At 39.1% G+C, this 19,759-nt stretch overlaps 1 protein-coding gene across 1 annotated transcript in view; it reads right to left on the minus strand.

Annotated features, from left to right (window-relative positions):
* The window catches only part of GUCY1A2 (guanylate cyclase 1 soluble subunit alpha 2), a 141,876-nt gene that overhangs the window by 110,819 nt on the left and 11,298 nt on the right, over positions 1 to 19,759 (minus strand). Inside the window, exons 3-4 of the mRNA XM_052671243.1 lie at positions 16,886 to 17,007; positions 6,301 to 7,019 (exon numbers count right to left, since the gene is read on the minus strand). Coding sequence (XP_052527203.1) covers positions 6,301 to 7,019; positions 16,886 to 17,007 — 841 coding nt within the window. The remainder of the gene's footprint in view (positions 1 to 6,300; positions 7,020 to 16,885; positions 17,008 to 19,759) is intronic.

Genomic DNA, 19,759 nt, shown 5'->3' on the forward strand with positions numbered 1-19,759 from the left:
TAAATCAGCTCTGGGAAAAATTAGAATTTCTGGATCTTAAGTGACAGATGTCCCCCATGCTAGAATGACTTTCAGGCCACTTCATTTGAATTTTATTAGGAGAGGAGGAAAAACACAGTTACATAGCAATAGCAAAACATTTCAAGATTGTGTGTGATGGGTTTAAGATTAATCTGCCAATATCAGGACCACTCATTTCATTCACTTGGTTCAGAATATGAATAAAAGTAGCAGATAAAGAGTAAACTTAATATAAAAACAATAAAACAAAGGACAGTGTTCTTCCTGGATTTTTTTTTTTAAAGGTATATTTTTACAGATTTTTCTAACAGTCGACAAACACCATGGCAGAGTGCAATGGGGAAGCAGTAAGCAAGTAGACTTCCTGCACACAGGATCTCTGCTGACCTGGCTGAAAGTGTCTCAGGCCACCAAAGAGGTCACAACTTCACACAGCTCCTAGTAAACAGTAAACCTTATTGGCACAGGAATACACAGGAGCTGACGCCATAAATTCTTCCTGGCCTGGAAGAGGCTGAAGAAAATTATGGAGTAGTCCAGTGGGGTCTACAGGGCACTACGCTCTGGGCACTGCTGCAGTAGGATGCGCTCTCATCCTTGGAGAGTTAAAACTGGGAAGTTATATTGAAGAAAAGAACACTGCAAGCTTATGTTTTTCATTAATCATCATCTGTCAATGTGAGGTCAATCAGGTTGCCTGGAACGGGCGCACTTCAGATTTGATCACAACTAGTAAACACTGAGCTGAGTGTCTGAAAGGAAATATTAAACCTAGAGATGGCAGTTCCTCATACCATGGAAGAACTAGAATTATTACTTCACAGTTAAACAGATTGTTGGGAATGAATGGAGGAAATCCTCACCAACTGCCACAGAACTGGCTTACACTTCAAAATGAACTGTTGTTTGTAGATCAGCATTTTTACAGTTCTGGCCATTTACTACATGTCCATCTATACATTATAGAATCTAACTTGCTGGGAATATATATGCAGTTTTTTTAATCTTGGCTCTGGACTGGTTTATTTGTATCTGTGAATTAATTTAAATCAGTACACCAGAACAAATTCCTGTTGGTACTTTCTAGCTCATCTAGCACAATCCTTTCCACTGACAACAGGATTGCTGAGCCAAGGTGTTGGCTCAGAAAGCCTGCACAGTCAGTAGTACTGAGCTATAAAAACCTGGCACTTCCATTTTGCTGGATGTTTTATCATTACAGGGTTGGTGTTTCTTGATAATCTGAATAATAAGTGGCATCTGGAACTTGTTGTAGTATAAAATTTTGAGAGGGACTGTATTTGTCAAAAACAATGCTTCATATTTTTTAATACTGTATTATAATTTTTAATGAAAAAAGCCTTTCATAGTAAAAATATTAAAGTCTAAAATAACAAAATACTCTAACACATAACAAGGCAATTATTTCCCAGAACATCTTCTGAATTCCTAGGGAAGTTATAGTAAAATGGCATATTCAAGGGGAAAACATCCTGACAGAAAAATCATGACCACTTTAGTTAGTGCAGTTTTAGGTGCAAATTTTATTCTTAAACAAGGTCTTTGAATAAAAGTGTAAGGAGACCTAACAGCAAGTCAAAGGCCAGTGAATATCCATGTATGAAAGATGGAAAAGAGCTGTTAGTCTGAAAGAGAACAGGAGATCAGTAAGTAGTACAGGGAAAACACAGCTGCAGAATGTCTGGCAGAGACCCAAATATCTTTTATGGTTCACTTTCAACCTTCTTTTTTCTTTAAGCTAAGAAAGCAGTAATACCTAATTCAGCATGTTTTTACCAAGCATGTCAAGTCACAGTTTCTGAAAGACAAGTCCTGCAGAACCTCAGATAGCAGAGAGCAGTGTTGCTACAACAAAAATCTAAGTAATGCTCAGAAGTAAAACATTAAAACGGTCATGTCAGCACACTCTCTGTATGGGTGAGAGATTCAGGGAGAGACTTGTTTGCAAACATGGCATTTGCTTTGTGCGTGCACCTGGACTTGCTGCCAGGGAGGGCACAGCAATATATCCCAGCCCATTGCTTGGGTGAGAGGACCTGCCAAGGACTAGGCAGGCAGCTACTGCCCTGGCCACAAAGCACACAGCCAACAAAACCTTCACATGCAGCATCTCTGTGAAAAGGAAACATCAGTGAATGGGCTTGATAGGGGCTTTGGAGCAGTCCAGCAGATATGTTAAGCCTTTACCTTCCTAAGTTAAATAGTGTCTTACTCCATCTGTGACTCCACTAACTTTCATTAAAGTGTTATGGAGTAACCACATGTAAAGCTACAAGCAATTGATATCATCTAGGTAATTTTCATAATAAATGTATTTCTGATTGCTGCAATAAATAATTGTTGCCAGATAGAGTGATGTAAAATGAGTTTCCATAGAAAGCAGAACATTTGTAATCGTGCTGTTTTTTATTGTTTAGGGATACTATCCATAATATGGAAAACGTGTCTGCGTGCAAGGGAAGATCTCCAGTGGAAGGGAGGGAGGGAGGGACGGAGGGAGGAAGGCAGGCAGGAAGGCAGGCAGGGAGGAAGGCAGGGAGGAAGGCAGGAAGGCAGGCAGGAAGGAAGGAAGGAAGGAAGGAAGGAAGGAAGGAAGGAAGGAAGGAAGGAAGGAAGGAAGGAAGGAAGGAAGGAAGGAAGGAAGGAAGGAAAGAAGGAAAAGAGGGACAGAGGGAGAGACGGAGGGAGGGAAAGATCAGAAAAGAGAGCTGGAATCACAGAATCATATAGAATGGCTTGTGTTGGAAGGGATCTCAGGGATCATTATGTTCCATTATGTTCCAACCCTCTGCCACAGGTCGGGCTGCCAGCTGCTAGATCAAATACTAGATCAGATTGCTCAGGGTCCCATTCAACCTGGCCTTGGACACCTCCAGGGCATCATAGCCTCTCTGGGCAACCTGTTCCTGCACCTCACCGCTCAGTAAAAAACTTTCCCGTAACATTCAAATCTCCCCTCCTTTAGTTTAAAACCATTTCCCCTTGTCCTATCACTATCTACCTGTGTAAAAAGTTGATTTGCCTCCTGTTTATAAAACCCCTTTAATAACGGAAGGCCACAATGAGATCTTGCAGCCTTCTCTTTTCCAGGCTCAGCAAGCCCAGTTCCTTCTTCATAGGAAAGGTGCTCCAGCCTCTAACAGTCATTTTCTTTGCTCTCATGCGGACCCTGTCCAACAGCCCCATGTCCTTTCTGTGTTGCAAGCCCCAGACCTGGATGCAGTACTCCAGCTGGGGCCTCATGAGGGCAGAGTAGAGGGGAACAGTCACCTCCCTGGCCCTTCTGGCCACCCCTCTTCTGGTGGAACACAGGATACCATTGGCCTTCCAGGCTGCAAGTGCACACTGCTGGCTCATGTTAAGTTTTTCATCGATCAGAACACCTAAGTCCTCAGTAGAGCTGAGATTTCTTCTCCCAGTCTGCATATATATCTGGGATTGCCTTTACCCACATGCAAAACCTTGCACTTTGTTTTGTTGAATAAGTACTAAATTAAAATTATTTTGTTATTCTGTCTTTCTTACTGCAAGGCTGAAAAAAAAAATCTATTTTATGCACTGAAATAAAGATAAAAATATTTTGAAAAGTTCCTGAAAGGTTGTCTGTTTACCACAAAGCTTGTTGAAATATTTTTTTTTTCTTACTGAAAAACCACTGAGATATCTAAGCAGCTTAAAAACTGCAGCAGTCATCTGGGTTGCATCCCTCCAAGTGTCATTTAAAGTAACCAAGTTTGAAATGTAGTGAGATCAGAGCAGAGTCCTCTAAAAAAAAAAAAGAAATCTCTTTAAGTGAGATGCAACTCCAATAAAAACTAAATAAACATATGTGACAGAAAAACAGGAAAATACATAAACTAGTTATTGCTGACTGTTTCTGGGATCCTGTTCACAGCACTGACTTACTGGTCCAAAACTCAGTTTCCAAACTATTGAAAAGAGTTCCAGAATGAGATATTTGAGCAACCTGAGCCTTGGGAGTACAGCAAGGCATGAAGTTTTCAAAGCTCAGTCTACTTTTTCTATCCAGTAGAAAATTAAGGACTTGAGCATGAGATAAAAGTATTGCCATGTCACTTCTATCAAAATCTATGAAAGCAAGGCAATTATGACCTCTCTGAGTATGTGCAACCTTACATTTTGAAAAAAAATTAAAAAAAAAAAATTGAGTACCTAGCAAAATCACATGCTGAGCTTTGTTTAATGCCATAATTATTCACAGAAACCTTTGGAAAGTACTTACAAAATCAGTGACTCAGAAGAAGTTACCTATACATTGTTGTTCCCATACCTGCAGCACTTGTTTAAACCAGGTCTCCTGCACTTTGCCATCAGCATTTTATCTCTCATTTACACCTTACTGTTCAATAAACAATTTACCCCTAACTACTGATCTTTCCTTTTAACTGCCTCTCAAAAAATGAAAATTCCCACTGAGTTAGTATGCTGACACTTGGTGTTCAGGATGTGACTCTACACAGCTTCAAGGCAGAGAGGGTCACTCTCCTCAGTGGCATCTGGGCACTACACTGACTGAATTCATAACTCACCTGTAGTGACTGAGCTTGATGGTACAGAACAAGCATTTGCAAGTAGAGTTTCTTCCTAAGCTGGCTGCTAAACCTGCCTCCAGCAAGCTTCACTCCCTGATACTCTCCTGTGAGAAAGCCACAGGTATACACTACCCGGTAAGAAAGTGAGATTGTTTGTTAATGTACAATTAGGAAAACTAGGAGTCAACACACTCCTCTTCAGAGTCATTTACAGCAGATTCAAGAAGAGCTAAAGGTTGTCAAGGAGCTGGGACTCTGTCCCAGGGCAGAAGACACCTGGAAGGGATGGAGAGGCGGCAGGAAAGAATATGGCACAAACATCTTTCAAAAGATAAGTAACCATGCCACAAGGAAGCTTAGAGCTAAAACCTCTAATTCTTCATGCAGCATTTTCTTTTCATAATTACAGGCTCAGGTGACTTTGAGGATATATTCTGAAAAACAAAATCCCTCTTGGTTTTAAGTAGGTTGAATACATCAAATCATACAAAATGAGAAGTACCAGTTTGCTTCTCTTGGGGCAATATTGTTTCAAGGGGAAAATGAAGCAGAAGTATTTTTATTGGTGCCAAAGAGCAGTGTGAAAGAGAAGGTGAAAACACTACTGCTGTCAGAATTGGCTATATTTTGAAAAGAGCCCGGAATTAGGTATGTTGCTGTCACAGGAGCTGTTCTGACACTGGCCCAGTGTAAGCAGCAAAGTAGAGGCGCATATCCATCATATCCATCTGGAAGTCATATCCAGATCATCTGAATTGTATATGTGCCATCTTTAAGCAGAAATTTGGTAGGTAAATATCAGTGTGATTAGGGTTGACTGTTTTTGATTGCTAACTCTTAGAAATTCTGAAAATCATTAATTATTTCACTTAAGAAATCTCCAAAGTATCTCGAAAGAACCCAAGCACACACTCTCAATATAAGCACAAAGTATTAAGTGTGTCAGTGCATGAAGCTGGAATCTCACTTTGCAGCAAAAATTTTTCCATGAATTCAAGGATATGCAAGAAGGCACCAAGTCTTTGTGAAGGTCTATTCTAGAAGACACTTTCACATGGGATGCACGGAACTCAATATAAGGCACACTAGTTGAGGTAATTCTCTTCTGAAACACTGAAGGAAGAGGCAGAGTAGGAGGACAAGTACTATTTTAAATTATTGGGAAATATTAAAATTAGTGTTAAGTGATACTGGTACCATTTACAGCTCTGGTTTTTTGGAAGCAGGGTGAGATATGACACAGACAAAAGCAGTGTTTCCAAATTGGGAAGCAGGATATTAAAGTAGCTATGTGAGCCCTGCAGCAAGAGTCTTTCAGAAAATATATGGAAAGCTATTCCCTAGTTTAATAACTATTTAATAACTATTATTGTTATCATAATATAGCTGGAGTGAAATTAAGGATTAGAAATGGGCATTTTCTAAAAATCCTCACTCTTCTGATTCAAACTGAACTAAGCAACTTCACTGAAGTGAATTTCCTCAATTGCAGTGTCACGATTTCCTACAGCATCTCAGGCAAAGCTTGTAAATAATTTAGGAAAATACTCACTTGGCTGAGGAATACCACTTAACCCTGTTTGGAAGGCATAATTGAGCTTTTCACAGTACACAGGACTTTAGATGTTTCCTTCTAAACAAAAACTCCTCTCTCATCACACACACATATACAGGACACATAAGTCCTTCAAATTAATGTTCTTACCTTGTCTTTATTTTCAGAGTCAGAATCCTCAAGTTTGGTCCGAATAACAAAGGGAGTAGATAACCTCAGGAGGACTCGTTCAAATGTGGCACTGATCTTAGGAGAAACTATGTCAAAGCAGTCTTGGAATTTCAGAGTTTTGTGGGTATCACATCTGAGCTGCTTCCTTAGACCTTCTCCCAGCTGAAGAACAAACATGTTTTGATCAAACATCAGGTGAAAGGGGAACGCTCTGCAGAAGGTGCTGATACTAATCCTCAGATCTAAGGGAGACTGGGAAGTTCCTGATGGAAGTGCTTTTGTGATATTTGCATTTTCGTGTTCTTTGATAAGGAAAGTCAGACAGCTGCAATTACCTGGGTTCGTCCCCTCTGAACACAGTTTATCATTAGTGACCTGTTCTACTTCCACGTCCAATCGGTAAATTTTCTTTGCTGCTGCCTTTATCATTCCCACCATTGCAAACCCTACAATCTGATGTGGGTGAAAGTAATGAAGCATGAGATTGCCTTCAGGGAGCTCTTTGCATAGGAAAGATGGGGATTCCAGGGTGGCCTGTCTTCCAAATGAAGTTCTAATGTGCTCCAGCAAAGCATCAAAGCCATTGAAGAAGTCTTGAAGGGTCCCACCTACAGCTCGAAGAACTCTTTCATTCTCATCAAAGCAGATATTGAAGAATTCCTCCCCAAATTTTTCTTGCATTTCCTCAAATTTCAGACCTATAGGACAACAAGACACTCATGTCAAATACATACATAGCTACTGTGTCACATCATCCCTTTGTTTGTTTTCTCAGTATTTTTCCAAGTGATTAAGAGTGTTTTTTTCACTGTTTATTTACCCATGGAACCACTGTTTTCTGTGGTAGTTAGGAATGCCTGAATGGTACCCTTGGATGCCTGAAACATGCTGCTTCATTCTAGTAGTCATTTTTGTCTGCCATTTCAATCCCTCATGCTTTCAACTCTGGATCCTAACCAGCTAAGTGTGAGGTTTACATTTGTCTTGTCTCCTCTTCCCTGCTGGAAGCCAAAACACACTATAATTTCCCTAATTTTTAACTTTCCCTTAAGTGTGTGTCACATGTAGTCTATTGTGCAAATACACCCAGCCAAGGGTGTATACCAGCCATTGCTGATGCAGACATGGGAGAGGTTTCTGCTTTTATAGCCCCTCTTGTTTACTGTTTTTCAAAGGACCAAGCTCTCACCAGCTTGAATAATGAGTTTCTGGAATGCTAATTTCAACTTTAATGAAAAGTGCGAAGTGAGGCTTTCAAAAGCAGTGCAAAGCCATACACTTGAGTAGCTGGATTTTTTTGTTGGTGGTGGTGGTGGTTTTTTCTATGGACAAAATATTTTTCTCATTATAGATATGGGCACTGCAAGAAAATAGAAATAAAGAATTGTTACTTTTTTGTTGCCTGAAAAGGAAAACAAAACCTCCCTATTTTGAGCTTCTACATTCATCTATTTTTTGAAAAATCCATGCCCCTTAGAACTTTCTAAATTGCTATTAGTTGAGACAGGTCTGTTATATCTCTAAATGTCACTTCAGGTCTCCATCAGGGCAATACAAAAGGTTTTGATTTACAGAAGTGATAAGGCTGGTATTGCACAAGGGAAAGGAAATATCTGTAATAGATGTCTCTGGATATAATTTTTTATCAAAAGCTACCCATTTTTTATTTACTTTTAAAACTAGAAAAAAATATATTTTTTTAAGATGGTTATTGAACATTTTCTGTCTTATTTTAGGTAGGATATACTCTGTTAAATCTCATCTGACATTAATCCTATATCACGTAGCATAGTTACAAAATTCATCAGCTATATTTGTGTTTTACTAAGCTGTGATAGAAGAAAAAGAAGTATAAATAAGCTGTATGTGAATTACAAATATCCTGCAAGAAATAAATTACACAGTTCCTCCAGTGTATTGAATTTATTAAATTCTACTGAACCACTCAAACACCTTAAAATTGATCCTGAGTTCTAACAGAAATGAAGAGCAATTTCATTCCTCAGGGTGCAATAGGCCCTTTATTTTAATATGTATTCAGCATGCTTTATAACATAGATACGATCCAAATGGATCACCAAACTTCTTACTGTTTGTTTAAATTACTTGTAGGCTTTACAATTTGGAAGAATAGTGTGAAAAGAGTTTTTCATGCCCAAGAGGTATAGCAGGACAGAAGTCACTCATCTGTCATTTGCTGACTATAACCTTTGATCATCTCAAGGAAGGCCCATGCACATAGGCAGAGATACAAGGATCATATTTACAAGGGATTAGTGTATTCCATACCTTTGCAAACCATCTGCAATGAGAGTTTTGTTTGGCCCTTCAGCATGATTGATAGCAGATTAAAATTCTAAAATTACATATATAAACAGGACAACATGACAAAGCAATAGGAATAGTTTGGGAAAGTTCAACTGAAGGCCATTACTCATAATGAACTTTGGTCACTAAAGTAGGTTATTACAGTAATATTCCCAGGATCTTTTGTGCCCACAGATGGTCAGATCATCAGCTAAGCCAGAAAAAATTACCTCTGGTACATAATGCCTGCTAATATCCCAATTCAGAGAACAGCATGCCAATTACTGACTCATTATTACTACATCAGCATAAAAAAGTAATGTAATATTTTCCATAAAAATTCTCACTGCGACCACAAAATAATTAAATTCTAACCAGTATCCAATGTCAGCATTGGATATTAATAACAAGAATTTAAGAAGTTATCATTTTCATGGGTACACACAAACATACATACATGTAAATCTTATTTTTCTGTAGAGTGTAGAGTGAACTTCAAAAGAAGTATGGTTGTAGAAATGAGCACTCACAAGACTTCAGCAGGAGCATCCAAGGTTGTAAGATTGCGGAGGCCCAAATAGTATGGGAACACAAATATGCAGCATTCCTTAACAATAGCATGGATGAAGGAGCTGTCTTTCAAGCATATTATAACATTACAGTTAAAACAGTAGTTTGCATTAGCACCACTGACCAAAACCAGGGTAAGTAGGACTGGTAATCCAATACCCCATACTCTAATGCTACGTTGGTAAGTCTCGTCTTACAGTCAATGAAAGGAGCTTTATCTTAGTATTTGGCCAAAGATTTTGTTGACTATCTTAGATTGGTCCATTGTTTGCTCTAGAAGACTGTCTGTTCAGTCTGGGCATAACATGTTAACTCCAAACAACATGAATTATCCAATTATATTCAAGTCAATGATCTGACTCCAGGATGTGCCTCTACTTTTAAAAACATTCTAGTTCTGAATTGAGTTACACATAGTACCAGCTGAAATTAGATTAACTCAGAATAGAAAAATGTGTATGCACAAGATAGACCAAACTGCTGGTCTGTTTTAGTCAGGAATTTTATCTCTAATAATAGACATGATGAAACACTGAGAAAATTAAATAAATACAAACAACCTCCTAAAACAAACATCCTGCATGCAGAAATGTGATGAGGAAGACAAGGGCCCGTTTGGAATTAAATCTGGCTACAGATGTCAAGGGCAACAAGAAGGGCCTTTTCCAATACATCAGCAATGAAAAGAAAACTAAACACTCCCAATCATTCTGAAAGATCATGGCAATCAGGAAAGATGCCTGAGCACTACAAGAAAGCAAATGTAATCCCGATCTTCAAAAGGAGCAAGAAGAGGGATGCAGGGAACTACAGGCCAGTCAGCTTCTCCTCATTCCTGGAAAGGGGATGGCACAGCTCAGATTGGAGGCCATCTCTAAGCATGTGGAACAGAAAGAGGTGATCAGGAATAGCCAGCATGGATTCACCAGAGGAAACCTGATTGCCTTCTACAGTGAGACAACTAGCTGGACAAATGTAGGAAGAGCAATGGATGTTACCAACCTGGACTTAAGCAGGGATTTTGACACTGTCTGCCTTAATATTATTACAGGCAAGCTCAGGAAATGTGCTGCCATTCAGACAGCTCTTGATTGGCTGGATACTTGGGCAGGGAAGAAACTCAGGAAATTGAACATTGGCAAGTACAGGATCCTGCACTTTGGGAGGAATAACGCCGTGTGCCACTACAGGCTGGGTGCTGACCTGATGGAAAATAGCCTTGTGGAGAAGGACCTGTGGGTCCTGATGGACAGCAAGGACCATGAGCCAGAAAGGTGCCCTTGTGGCCAAGAGCCCAGTGGTACCCTGAGGAACATTAGGAAGAATATTGCCAGCAGGTCAAGGGAGATTGTCCTTCCACACTATTCAGCTCTGATTAGGCCATGCTTGGAGTACTGCGACCAATCCCAAATACCATAGTACAAGAGGGACAAGGCGCTCCAGAAGCAAGTTGAGCAAAGAGTTATTAAAATGATCATTGAACTGGAGCATCACTCATATGAGGACAGATTGAGGAAACTAGGCCTTTTAGCCTGGAATAAATAAGACACAGGGGAGATCTAATCATTGTGTATTTAAAAGAAGGATGTCAGGAGGATGAGTGTGAGGCCAGACTCTTCTCAGTGGTGCCCATTGATAGGATGAGAGGTGATGGGCACAAAATGAAACAAGGAAAGTTCTGTCTGAAAACCAGGAAAAAGTTTCTTACTGTAAGGGTGACAGAGCTGTCCAGAGAGGTTGTGTCTCCTTCCCTGGAGATGTTTAAAACCTCTCTGGACTTGACAATGAATAATGTGCTCACTATCTCTGCTTGAGCAGGGGGGCTGGGCTATATAGATGATCTCCAGAGTTTCCTTTCAACTTCAACCATTCTGTGATTCTATGATTGTGTCACCTTCAGTTAAAGAAAAAAAAAAAACAAAAAAACAGTCCTTGAATGTTTTTGTATTAGCAGATTTTTGTCATGAGTATAATCTTGTCCTAAACAGTCTTGTCAACACAAAGCCAGGTGGCAGTTCCAGATTCCAAAGTATAATTTAAAAATAGTAGGAAAAGCAACATTTATTTCTCAATAAAAGAAAGAATTTTATGTGTACAGGCTAATGCTGAAGTGACCCTAGTGGCCTCCTCCTTTGTCTGGGTTAAAGGAGGCTGAGGGGAGACTCTATTGCTCTCTTCCAGTATCTGTAAGGTGCTTACAGAGGGAGTGGGGCAGGTCTCTTCTCACTGGTGACAGGTGACAGGACGAGGGGAAATGGCCTCAAGTTGTGCCAGGGTAAGTTTAGGTTGGATGTCAGAAAGGGTTGTGAAGCACTGGAATAGGCTGCCCAGGGAGGTGGTTGGGTCACCATCCCTGGATGTGTTTAAAAACCATTTGGATGTGGTGCTCAGGGACATGATTTAGCAGAGGGTTGTTAGTGTAGTATGGTTAGGTTGTGGTTGGACTCGATGATCTTTAAGGTCTTTTCCAACCTGAGCTATTCTATGATTCTATTCTATGATTCTAATACCAGTATCTAATTACTGTAAAAAGACTTTGATCTTACTTGATTATCATAATGAATTTATATCATCCTGGAAACTCAGGCAGTATTTTTCTTATTATCATTTTACTGCCTTTATTCAAATGCAATAACATCATCTTATGCCGTTATATATGACTTTGACACAACTGTAAAATTTGCACTATATTTCCCTTACTATACTTCCCTTGCATCATCCAGTGCCCCTATAACTTTCATTTCATAAAATAAAAAAGACAGTTATTGTTTAAAAGTATTCCTCATGCTTGTTCACCATAATACTTGTTCTATTGAATTTTTAATGGGGCATTTTTTTCCTTGTTAAAGGTGTTGAAGTTTTCCTCCAACAAATTCCGGTTAGAAATACTGTATTAAAAAAAAATTGTAATTACTACACTCAGTGAGGACTCAATCAACTGTGCTCAGGCTACCCGTAAAGGATTCTGCACCAAATTACTGACACAGAAAGCTCAACTCAGCTATAAAGAAGAGGCAGCATTATTTTTTTGTTCCTTCATATAGTACTTTCAGTAGCAGCTGTGGGCAAAAGCAAACTGCCTGAAGCATGGCAATCATTGTGTTCCCGCCATCGCATCTTGGAAACCTCACTACTTCTATTCGCACAGAGTTTATCAAAGAACTGCAATTAGTAAATTGATGTTTCCTAAGAAGGCAGATACAGTTTGCTTTGTGTTATCTCTAGAGATCAAACAGCAGTAAGAACAGTTTTAAATTTGCTTTTGCATTAAACCTATGTCTTTGAATTTACATAGAGAGGAGAACTTCATTTCTCAGAAAGAATACAACTGTAATGAAATCTAAAAACATTTCCCATGAAATGCAAAATCATCTATCATAGTTCCCCACATGTATAAAAGGCTCAATTCAGATGATTAAATATATAAATCTAATGTTATAAATACAAAAATTTAATCCCACTTGAAACTTCATTGGGCATCCAAGACATCTGCAAAAGGACAAATATATAGTTAAATCTGCCAGAATAGAGGCTTATGGAAGGCCTATATGTTTCTGAAGGTTTAACATAGGCTAAACTAGATACTCCACAGCACCTAAAATAATGACAAACTCCTACAGTTAGTCAATGAATCATGCCCAAAATGTCTTCTACTTTATAAATAGACTTCTACAAGATGGTAATGTACATCATAACTTCAAGCTGCTCAATACTGCACTGATAGTACATCTGCTTTCCAACAATAAATAGTTCTGGTTTGAGAACAGCAAAGTCTAAGGCCATTTGGTATCAGTATTTGTCCTTTTCTAATTTAGATGTATTCATCTCAGTTTTGAAGTCTCATTAACTACGTGGGTTTTATTTAGATTACTTTTGTGTTGCCAGTGCAGTGTAATATCTGCTAAATAAAAGGAGCCTTATGTGTAAAGATTCGACACCCCTGAGGATGGATGCAGTTCCAAGTACTACTAAAATCCATTAGTCTCTCCAGTCCTTTGGGCCATGTAACATTTCCTTTTACACCATTTGTAAACCAACAGCTTTAATTATAAATCAAGCAGTATATCCTAAATTAGTTGCATCCTAATGACTATCTGCAGTTGTTAGCTCAAAGGAAATGGAAAGTGAAACTAATTTATGTGCTTTAAATATACAAGCATTTACAATTTTCAGGCATCTGTTTAGCAGAGAGTGTGCCAAGCCTTTGTCCATCTTTTCCATTTACATCACTTGATCTAATCTCATCGTAGGCTGAGATCTGTCCTGATATCTTCTTTTTAATGTATTTCCTGTCTTCTCAAATGCAGTAGTTGTCAGCAACAGTGTGCCACTATTGTTTAATAGTTACCAGAAAGATCTCAAGTTTATTCCTTTTTAACTAGAAAATATATTGAGATTTTCTTAGTTTCAGAAAAGAAACACAGACATTCCACTCTGACAAATGTACAAAGAACAAAAGGCTTTTATGGAATTATGTGGGCTAAATGAAGGAACAACCTGCCGGTTATATCTAGAAATGACATGATTTGCTCAGTATAAAGAAGCCTAGAGCTCATATCTTCTTTAGTAGTGACAAGCAAATTTCACCAAGGGAAAGAGCTCCCTGAATTCCCACACCAACAGTGAATTCCACCTCCTCCTCAGCATCTCAGGGAGGCTGAATCTAGGTATGCAGTTTATCTTCCTGATGGTACAGGGCTATAATGTGGAATCCCACATATTATATCGCCAGAAGATCCAAGAATTCTTGTATCCTTGTCATATCATCCTTCACATGGAAGATGCCCAAAAAGTTATTCACTTAGTAATGACAGAGACTCAAAGTCCTCATACCACTAACAGAAGCAAGATCAAGATGGTGAGCTTTATTACTAATCTGTAAGAGCAAAATATCTGACAGGAAAACTTTGTACAATGAATTTAAGTCCACCTGTGGAGCTAACTTAGCTGCCATTGATGTAAGCTGTGCATTCTTTAAGGAAAAAAGGTTTGTGCTTTAAGGTTTTAGAAGCCAATTTTTTAGAACAGATTTAAAAAAAATTGTGTTGCACAAATTAATTAATTGAATAAAAGATGGAAGGAAATGCAGTAGAAATCCACATAATATGCTTGATGATACAAATCTTGTCATTACTCCTGAAATAACTTCAGTTTACCAGCAAAAATCTGCTCTGAACAGTCTACCTAGTCAGATAAAGGTATTGTCTGGGTCAACAGGATAAAACATACCAGCATTTATTCATTGAAATATTTTATTTTAAAATGCTCTCTTTGAGGCTGGGATTTTTATTTTGCCCAGTTTCCAACCTACTGTTACTTATTTTTCCTTTGTATAATATGCTTATGAAGGACACTGTAAAAAGTATGCATGCACACTTAAAAAAAACAGAGCCCATCATAAGCTGTTGGTACTATTATGAAAAGAACACTGAGTTAAATTAAATATTTCAGTCACAGAAGCTGTCACCAGAAGGGAAACTGTACCACTGATCTGGTATCAAACATGGTTCACAGCATTTGAGCATGATGGACGTGGCTCCATTAATTACTGCGGATTAAAGCAGGAATACCTCTATTGATGTCTAGACTTGTAGCAGGAATAACTTACCAAGAAGATGAGAAGAACCAGGCCCTTCCACTGCAGGAAGGTGGTATTGTACTTTTGTCATGACTTGACAGGTGGAAAATTCCAGTGTTCACACATGATGAATTGTATGCATTGAGCTGGGAGTGCAGCATGCAGCCAGTACTGTGCTGTGAGCAGTGTGAGCACCAGGACCATGGTGGAAAATGTGCTCACAGTCTTCTAGGCTTACTAATGATCTCAGCATTCACTGGATGAATAAGGAATGCCAAATGACTCTTTTACAGGCAGTTACAGGGTCAGGAGAGGTGATTTGTGTTGGCATTATCTAATGTAAGAGATCAGGAGGTTGATGCCAAGCATCTGTAAGAATACATTTCCCTGCAGCACTAGACAGTGAATCCTTGCTACCACTCTTATAAATAACTTGAGTGCTAGATTTGGTTCAGCAGTTTCTCTAGCCTCCACCACAGTTAGATTCATTCTCGTTCTTCTGTCAGCAATGCCAATTGTTCCACATACCCATCTCAGTAGTAATGTACTTCTTGTACAGAAAATTCTCTCACTAACCCCTATTCAACCAGAAAAATAACTGTATGTGAGAATTAATTACGCAGCCTCCAAAGGAACTAACAGTTACAATAAAAAACTGGTTTTATTGCTCGTTGTTAGTGCTTTGCTCAGATGGAATTTTTTTTTTTTTTTTAACTATAAACTCAGATTTTATCTTCAAAGAAGTGCTTTTCTAAGAGTCAATCCCTGCAAATTTATTTCCAACAAAACCCATTTTACTTATTCCCAAAGACAGTGACATCCAGATGCTGCTTATAAACTGGGATCCCAATGAGCTGATCTGCCCCCAACACAGACTGTGAGGATACCACCGAAAAAACAGCTACACATCACCACTCAGCCATGCTAACAGATCAGGACTGACATATTGATTTAAAAGCACTCTGAAGCCAAAAGTATTTGTAACTATTTTTGGAATACATATATTGTTTCATGGTGAACTAAGTACTGAAAATCTAATTTGTCAGGGAGTTATTAACAGTATTAATATGTATGTGTTATTACATAAAATCATTACTTTGTTTTTGTCCTGCCTTACAATTCATAGCATTTATTTCTGAGAGTTAGTAATCAATCATATAAAGATGCAAACAAAATATGCTGTAATTAATCCTGGACATATTTACAATTTAGTGTGTTCTCTTAGTGGCCCAAACATGGAAGGTGCCAAGCACAGCCTCTTCCCACAGCTTTGAACAGCAGCTAAAGGCACTCAGAACCTCCCTGAAGGTGCTTATCATCTTGCAAAATAAGGCACTTGACAAAGGAAAAAACACTTTGATCACTGAAAAAACATTCATCTCTAAGCAAGAACACAAAAGCTGTTTCACAGAATGCACCACATCTGTTTAACTGTTTGAGATAGAAAAGACTGACACACAAATCAGATAGCCTCAGGAAGGAATTTCTTGTCAGGAGGATACAGTGGTCCACATTGCAACATGGGTAGACTATGACCTTACATTATTCTCCTGACACAAAAAGTACATCACGTCTTTAATTAACTTATTAGATGATCTTAAAGGTCCCTTCTAAGCCAAACCATTCCCTGATTCTATGATTCTGTGAATTATCATCTAAGGTCAGACTTCACTCCTATGTCTCCTGTTGAAGAAAGAATTCTAGCTGCATAATGCCATAAAAAGTCTGCAGATTTATCCTGTATATTACTGTATATTAGGTCAAAGGCGACTTCCAGTGAACCAAAATTACATCTTTTGCACCTTCCACCCTAATTTCAGCAGCTTACTGAAGGCTCCAAATGAAAAGCAAGGAAATTTTGAACATTAGAAGAAGTATAACCTAAGGCTTAAAGCTTGATCTGTCTGTAAAGTTTCCTGACTGCAAAGTCATTCCAGATTGCCTTAAAGGCATAAAATATATGTAGAAAAGGGCATGATATATCAGCTACTTATGAAGCTGCTTCCTGAATTTTCTTTGTTGGAACAATGCCTTGGTTCTTTGTTGGTGATAAGATGGTCAATAAACTTTTCAAATGAAGTAAACAAATTCCCTTAAAAAAATGCATACCAAGTACATTAGCTGTACACTGGAGAATTCCTGAGACATCTTCAGTTTCTTCGTTGCCAGAGCAGTCTGTGTAGGTGCATCTGTTTGATATATTGTGAAAGTTCTTCTCTGCATCCCTGTACCTAGAGTAAAAGGGTAAAAAATATATATCATCTCTTTATACAAATGTAAGATAAATAACTTTCAGAAATGGTAATAAATGATGTCGCTAACCCCCCCATCTCTTCCCTCTTCCCATCAATCCCTTTCATACATATTCTCACATAGATGACACTGGATTAATAGCATGTGGTATTATACTAGAATCTGGAATATTATCTCCAGTGAGAATAAATACATGAGAAAGAAGGTGTTTCCAAAGGGTTCAGGCATGAGGGAAGGGTATCAGGCATATCTGTCACGTCACCCCTGCTGTGATGCTCTAACAAAGTTGTACAGCAAACTCCAAGCAAGATGTTTATGAGACAATGGAGAATAACTAATAAGAAGAATAAATCTTCCATGTCACATTACAAGATTTATTCTTGCATTGCAAGAATAAAACCTAGCTTTCTCAGTGGATTATCTTCTGAAGAAACAAAAGTTGTGTTAAAGCCTGCTAGAGAAAAATTAAAAAGAATCCCACCACTGCTGAAATGTACAGAGCTGTGCTCAGGCCAACAGGAAAGAACTGACATCTAAATTATTCTGTTTGATTTAGCTTTGCAGCATTGTTTTTCCTTAATTCAATGGAAACAGAACAGAAGCTCATACTACGTTTAAAACAAAGCTTTATGCAGGTGATAATGAGGACAGAGGAGCCAATACAAGTGAAGAAAATATTACAGCAGAGTGACAATGCTCTTGGCAAAATATGCAATTGATTTAGCTCAGTGCTCAGAGAAATGATTTTTTAAATGAGTATTTTATTAACAGTTTTGCTGTGCTTTCACACTTTGTTTATACTTCATAAATCATGAACAGCACTAAAGACTGGACTTCTCACCTGATCATGTCCTGAAAAGCCCAGAACCTGATTTGCCAGCACCTGTGGAAAAGGCTACGATGGATTCAGAGCTGCCCATCAGGTTACTCCAACAACAAACTGGTCTTTCATGTGGAGCAAAGCAAAGGCTGATAGTACACTCTACAGTGACATTCACAGAGGCCCCTGGTGACACCAGGCCATGCCAAAGGACAGCAGCCCTTATTCTGCTTCAGCAGCAGGCCATGTCCTGTCCCAGTGCCTGAGCTCAAAGTCACAGCCCAAAGCCACAACCGAGCAGGAGATGAGGCCTCTGCAGGCTGCACCACAGGCTTCTTGGAATGGCACCACGGCCATTCCTCACCTCTGCTCTTGAGAAGGACAAGGGATTTAATAAGCATTTATGGTGTACGGGTGTCATTACAAAGGTGCTGGCTGTGGGGCTACACGGGCCTCTGTGAGGAAAGGCTGCCCCATACTGAGCATGGCTGCAGCCCAGCAGCCATGTTGATGGTGCCTCTGGGAAAGCATGTTTAATAAAGGGCAAAACAACACCTGGTGATGTGAGGAACGAGACAAAAGAGTGTGAGAAACAACTGCATCAGCAGCAGGGGCAGCCAAGGAGGATGGGTAGGAGGTACCCCGGGTACTGATCAGCTATTCCCCTGTGGCTGGTGGAGGACTCCGCTTTGGAGCAGGGGGATACGCCAAGGAGTGTTCATGTTGGAGCAGAGCAACAGTGTTTATGGCTGACCTCAGCACCCCCTGCCAATGCCTTCCATGGCTCAGAGGGAGGAAGGAAAGGAGGCAGGGATAAAGGAGTGAGGTTGAGCCTGGCAGAGGGCGGCCCACCACAGTGCGTATAAGGACAGCACAAATATAAGACATTTTCTACAGACAGATTCTACTTTCACTGTGATTTATTTTAACCTATGCAAGTGTTCAAAAACTTGAGTCAAAATGTATTGTAAATCACAGGAATTACAGGTTTCCAGAATGTCCTGTTCTTAAACTCTGTCCACTGAAATAAGAATATCTAAACAACGTGTGGCCATAAATTATAGGCAGCATTGTTTTTGCACATATGCTTCTCACAAGGCTCTGTCTCACCCACTGAATCTCTTGACATGAAGCTTCACACAATTTTTTTCACAACTGAAAATATTAGCAGCCAGAAGGTTTCTCCCTTTCTTTGTCCCATAGTGGACATCATAATTGCCTGACAAGACTGGCTGCCTTCTCTTGCCCTCAGGTGCTATCCAGGCATGCTAACATTGCAAGTCACCTACCAAGCTAGGGCTCCCTTTGAATTTTAACCAAACGCTGAGAAACAGGCAAAGGAAATTTCCTCCAGTGCACTGAGCTTCAAAACAATGTCATAAATCCTAAAAAGACCCTAACTGCAGGTTGAAAAAAACTTCCCTTACATCTTTGTAATTGAATTCAGAGGACAGCATTCCTCATTTGTCACATGGCACTGCCATTTAATGGCTACAAACAAGCATCCATTGTATTCTGTTAGAAATGTGAGCTGTCTGCAAAAACCAAAATACTTGAGTAGGTAAAGGAAAGGTTGTAAGGAGATTATTTTGATCAATGAAAGAATGTCTCAGGTTTCTATGATGACTGTTGCTATCACTATATTTAAATCCTCAGTTATCTCTTAATTTTCTTAATAAACTCTTAGGAGATGATTTTCTGCCCTGCCGTGCTTCCACCCACACACAAAAAACAAGTATATAACCATACACATATGCACCAAAAAATTATGTACAATTTTGCAAGACTGGGGCCTCAGCTCACAGAACAAATAATTTTTCCAGAAATCTCATCTGGCTCTATGAGAAGCAAACTGGAGTAGGTGCTACACTTTTATAAAAAGATTCCCTATTCTCCTCAGACAAGAAATG

Source organism: Tympanuchus pallidicinctus, unplaced genomic scaffold (assembly GCF_026119805.1).
Source record: "Tympanuchus pallidicinctus isolate F22 unplaced genomic scaffold, pur_lepc_1.0 scaffold11, whole genome shotgun sequence".
In the NCBI taxonomy this organism is placed as follows: Eukaryota; Metazoa; Chordata; class Aves; order Galliformes; family Phasianidae; genus Tympanuchus; species Tympanuchus pallidicinctus.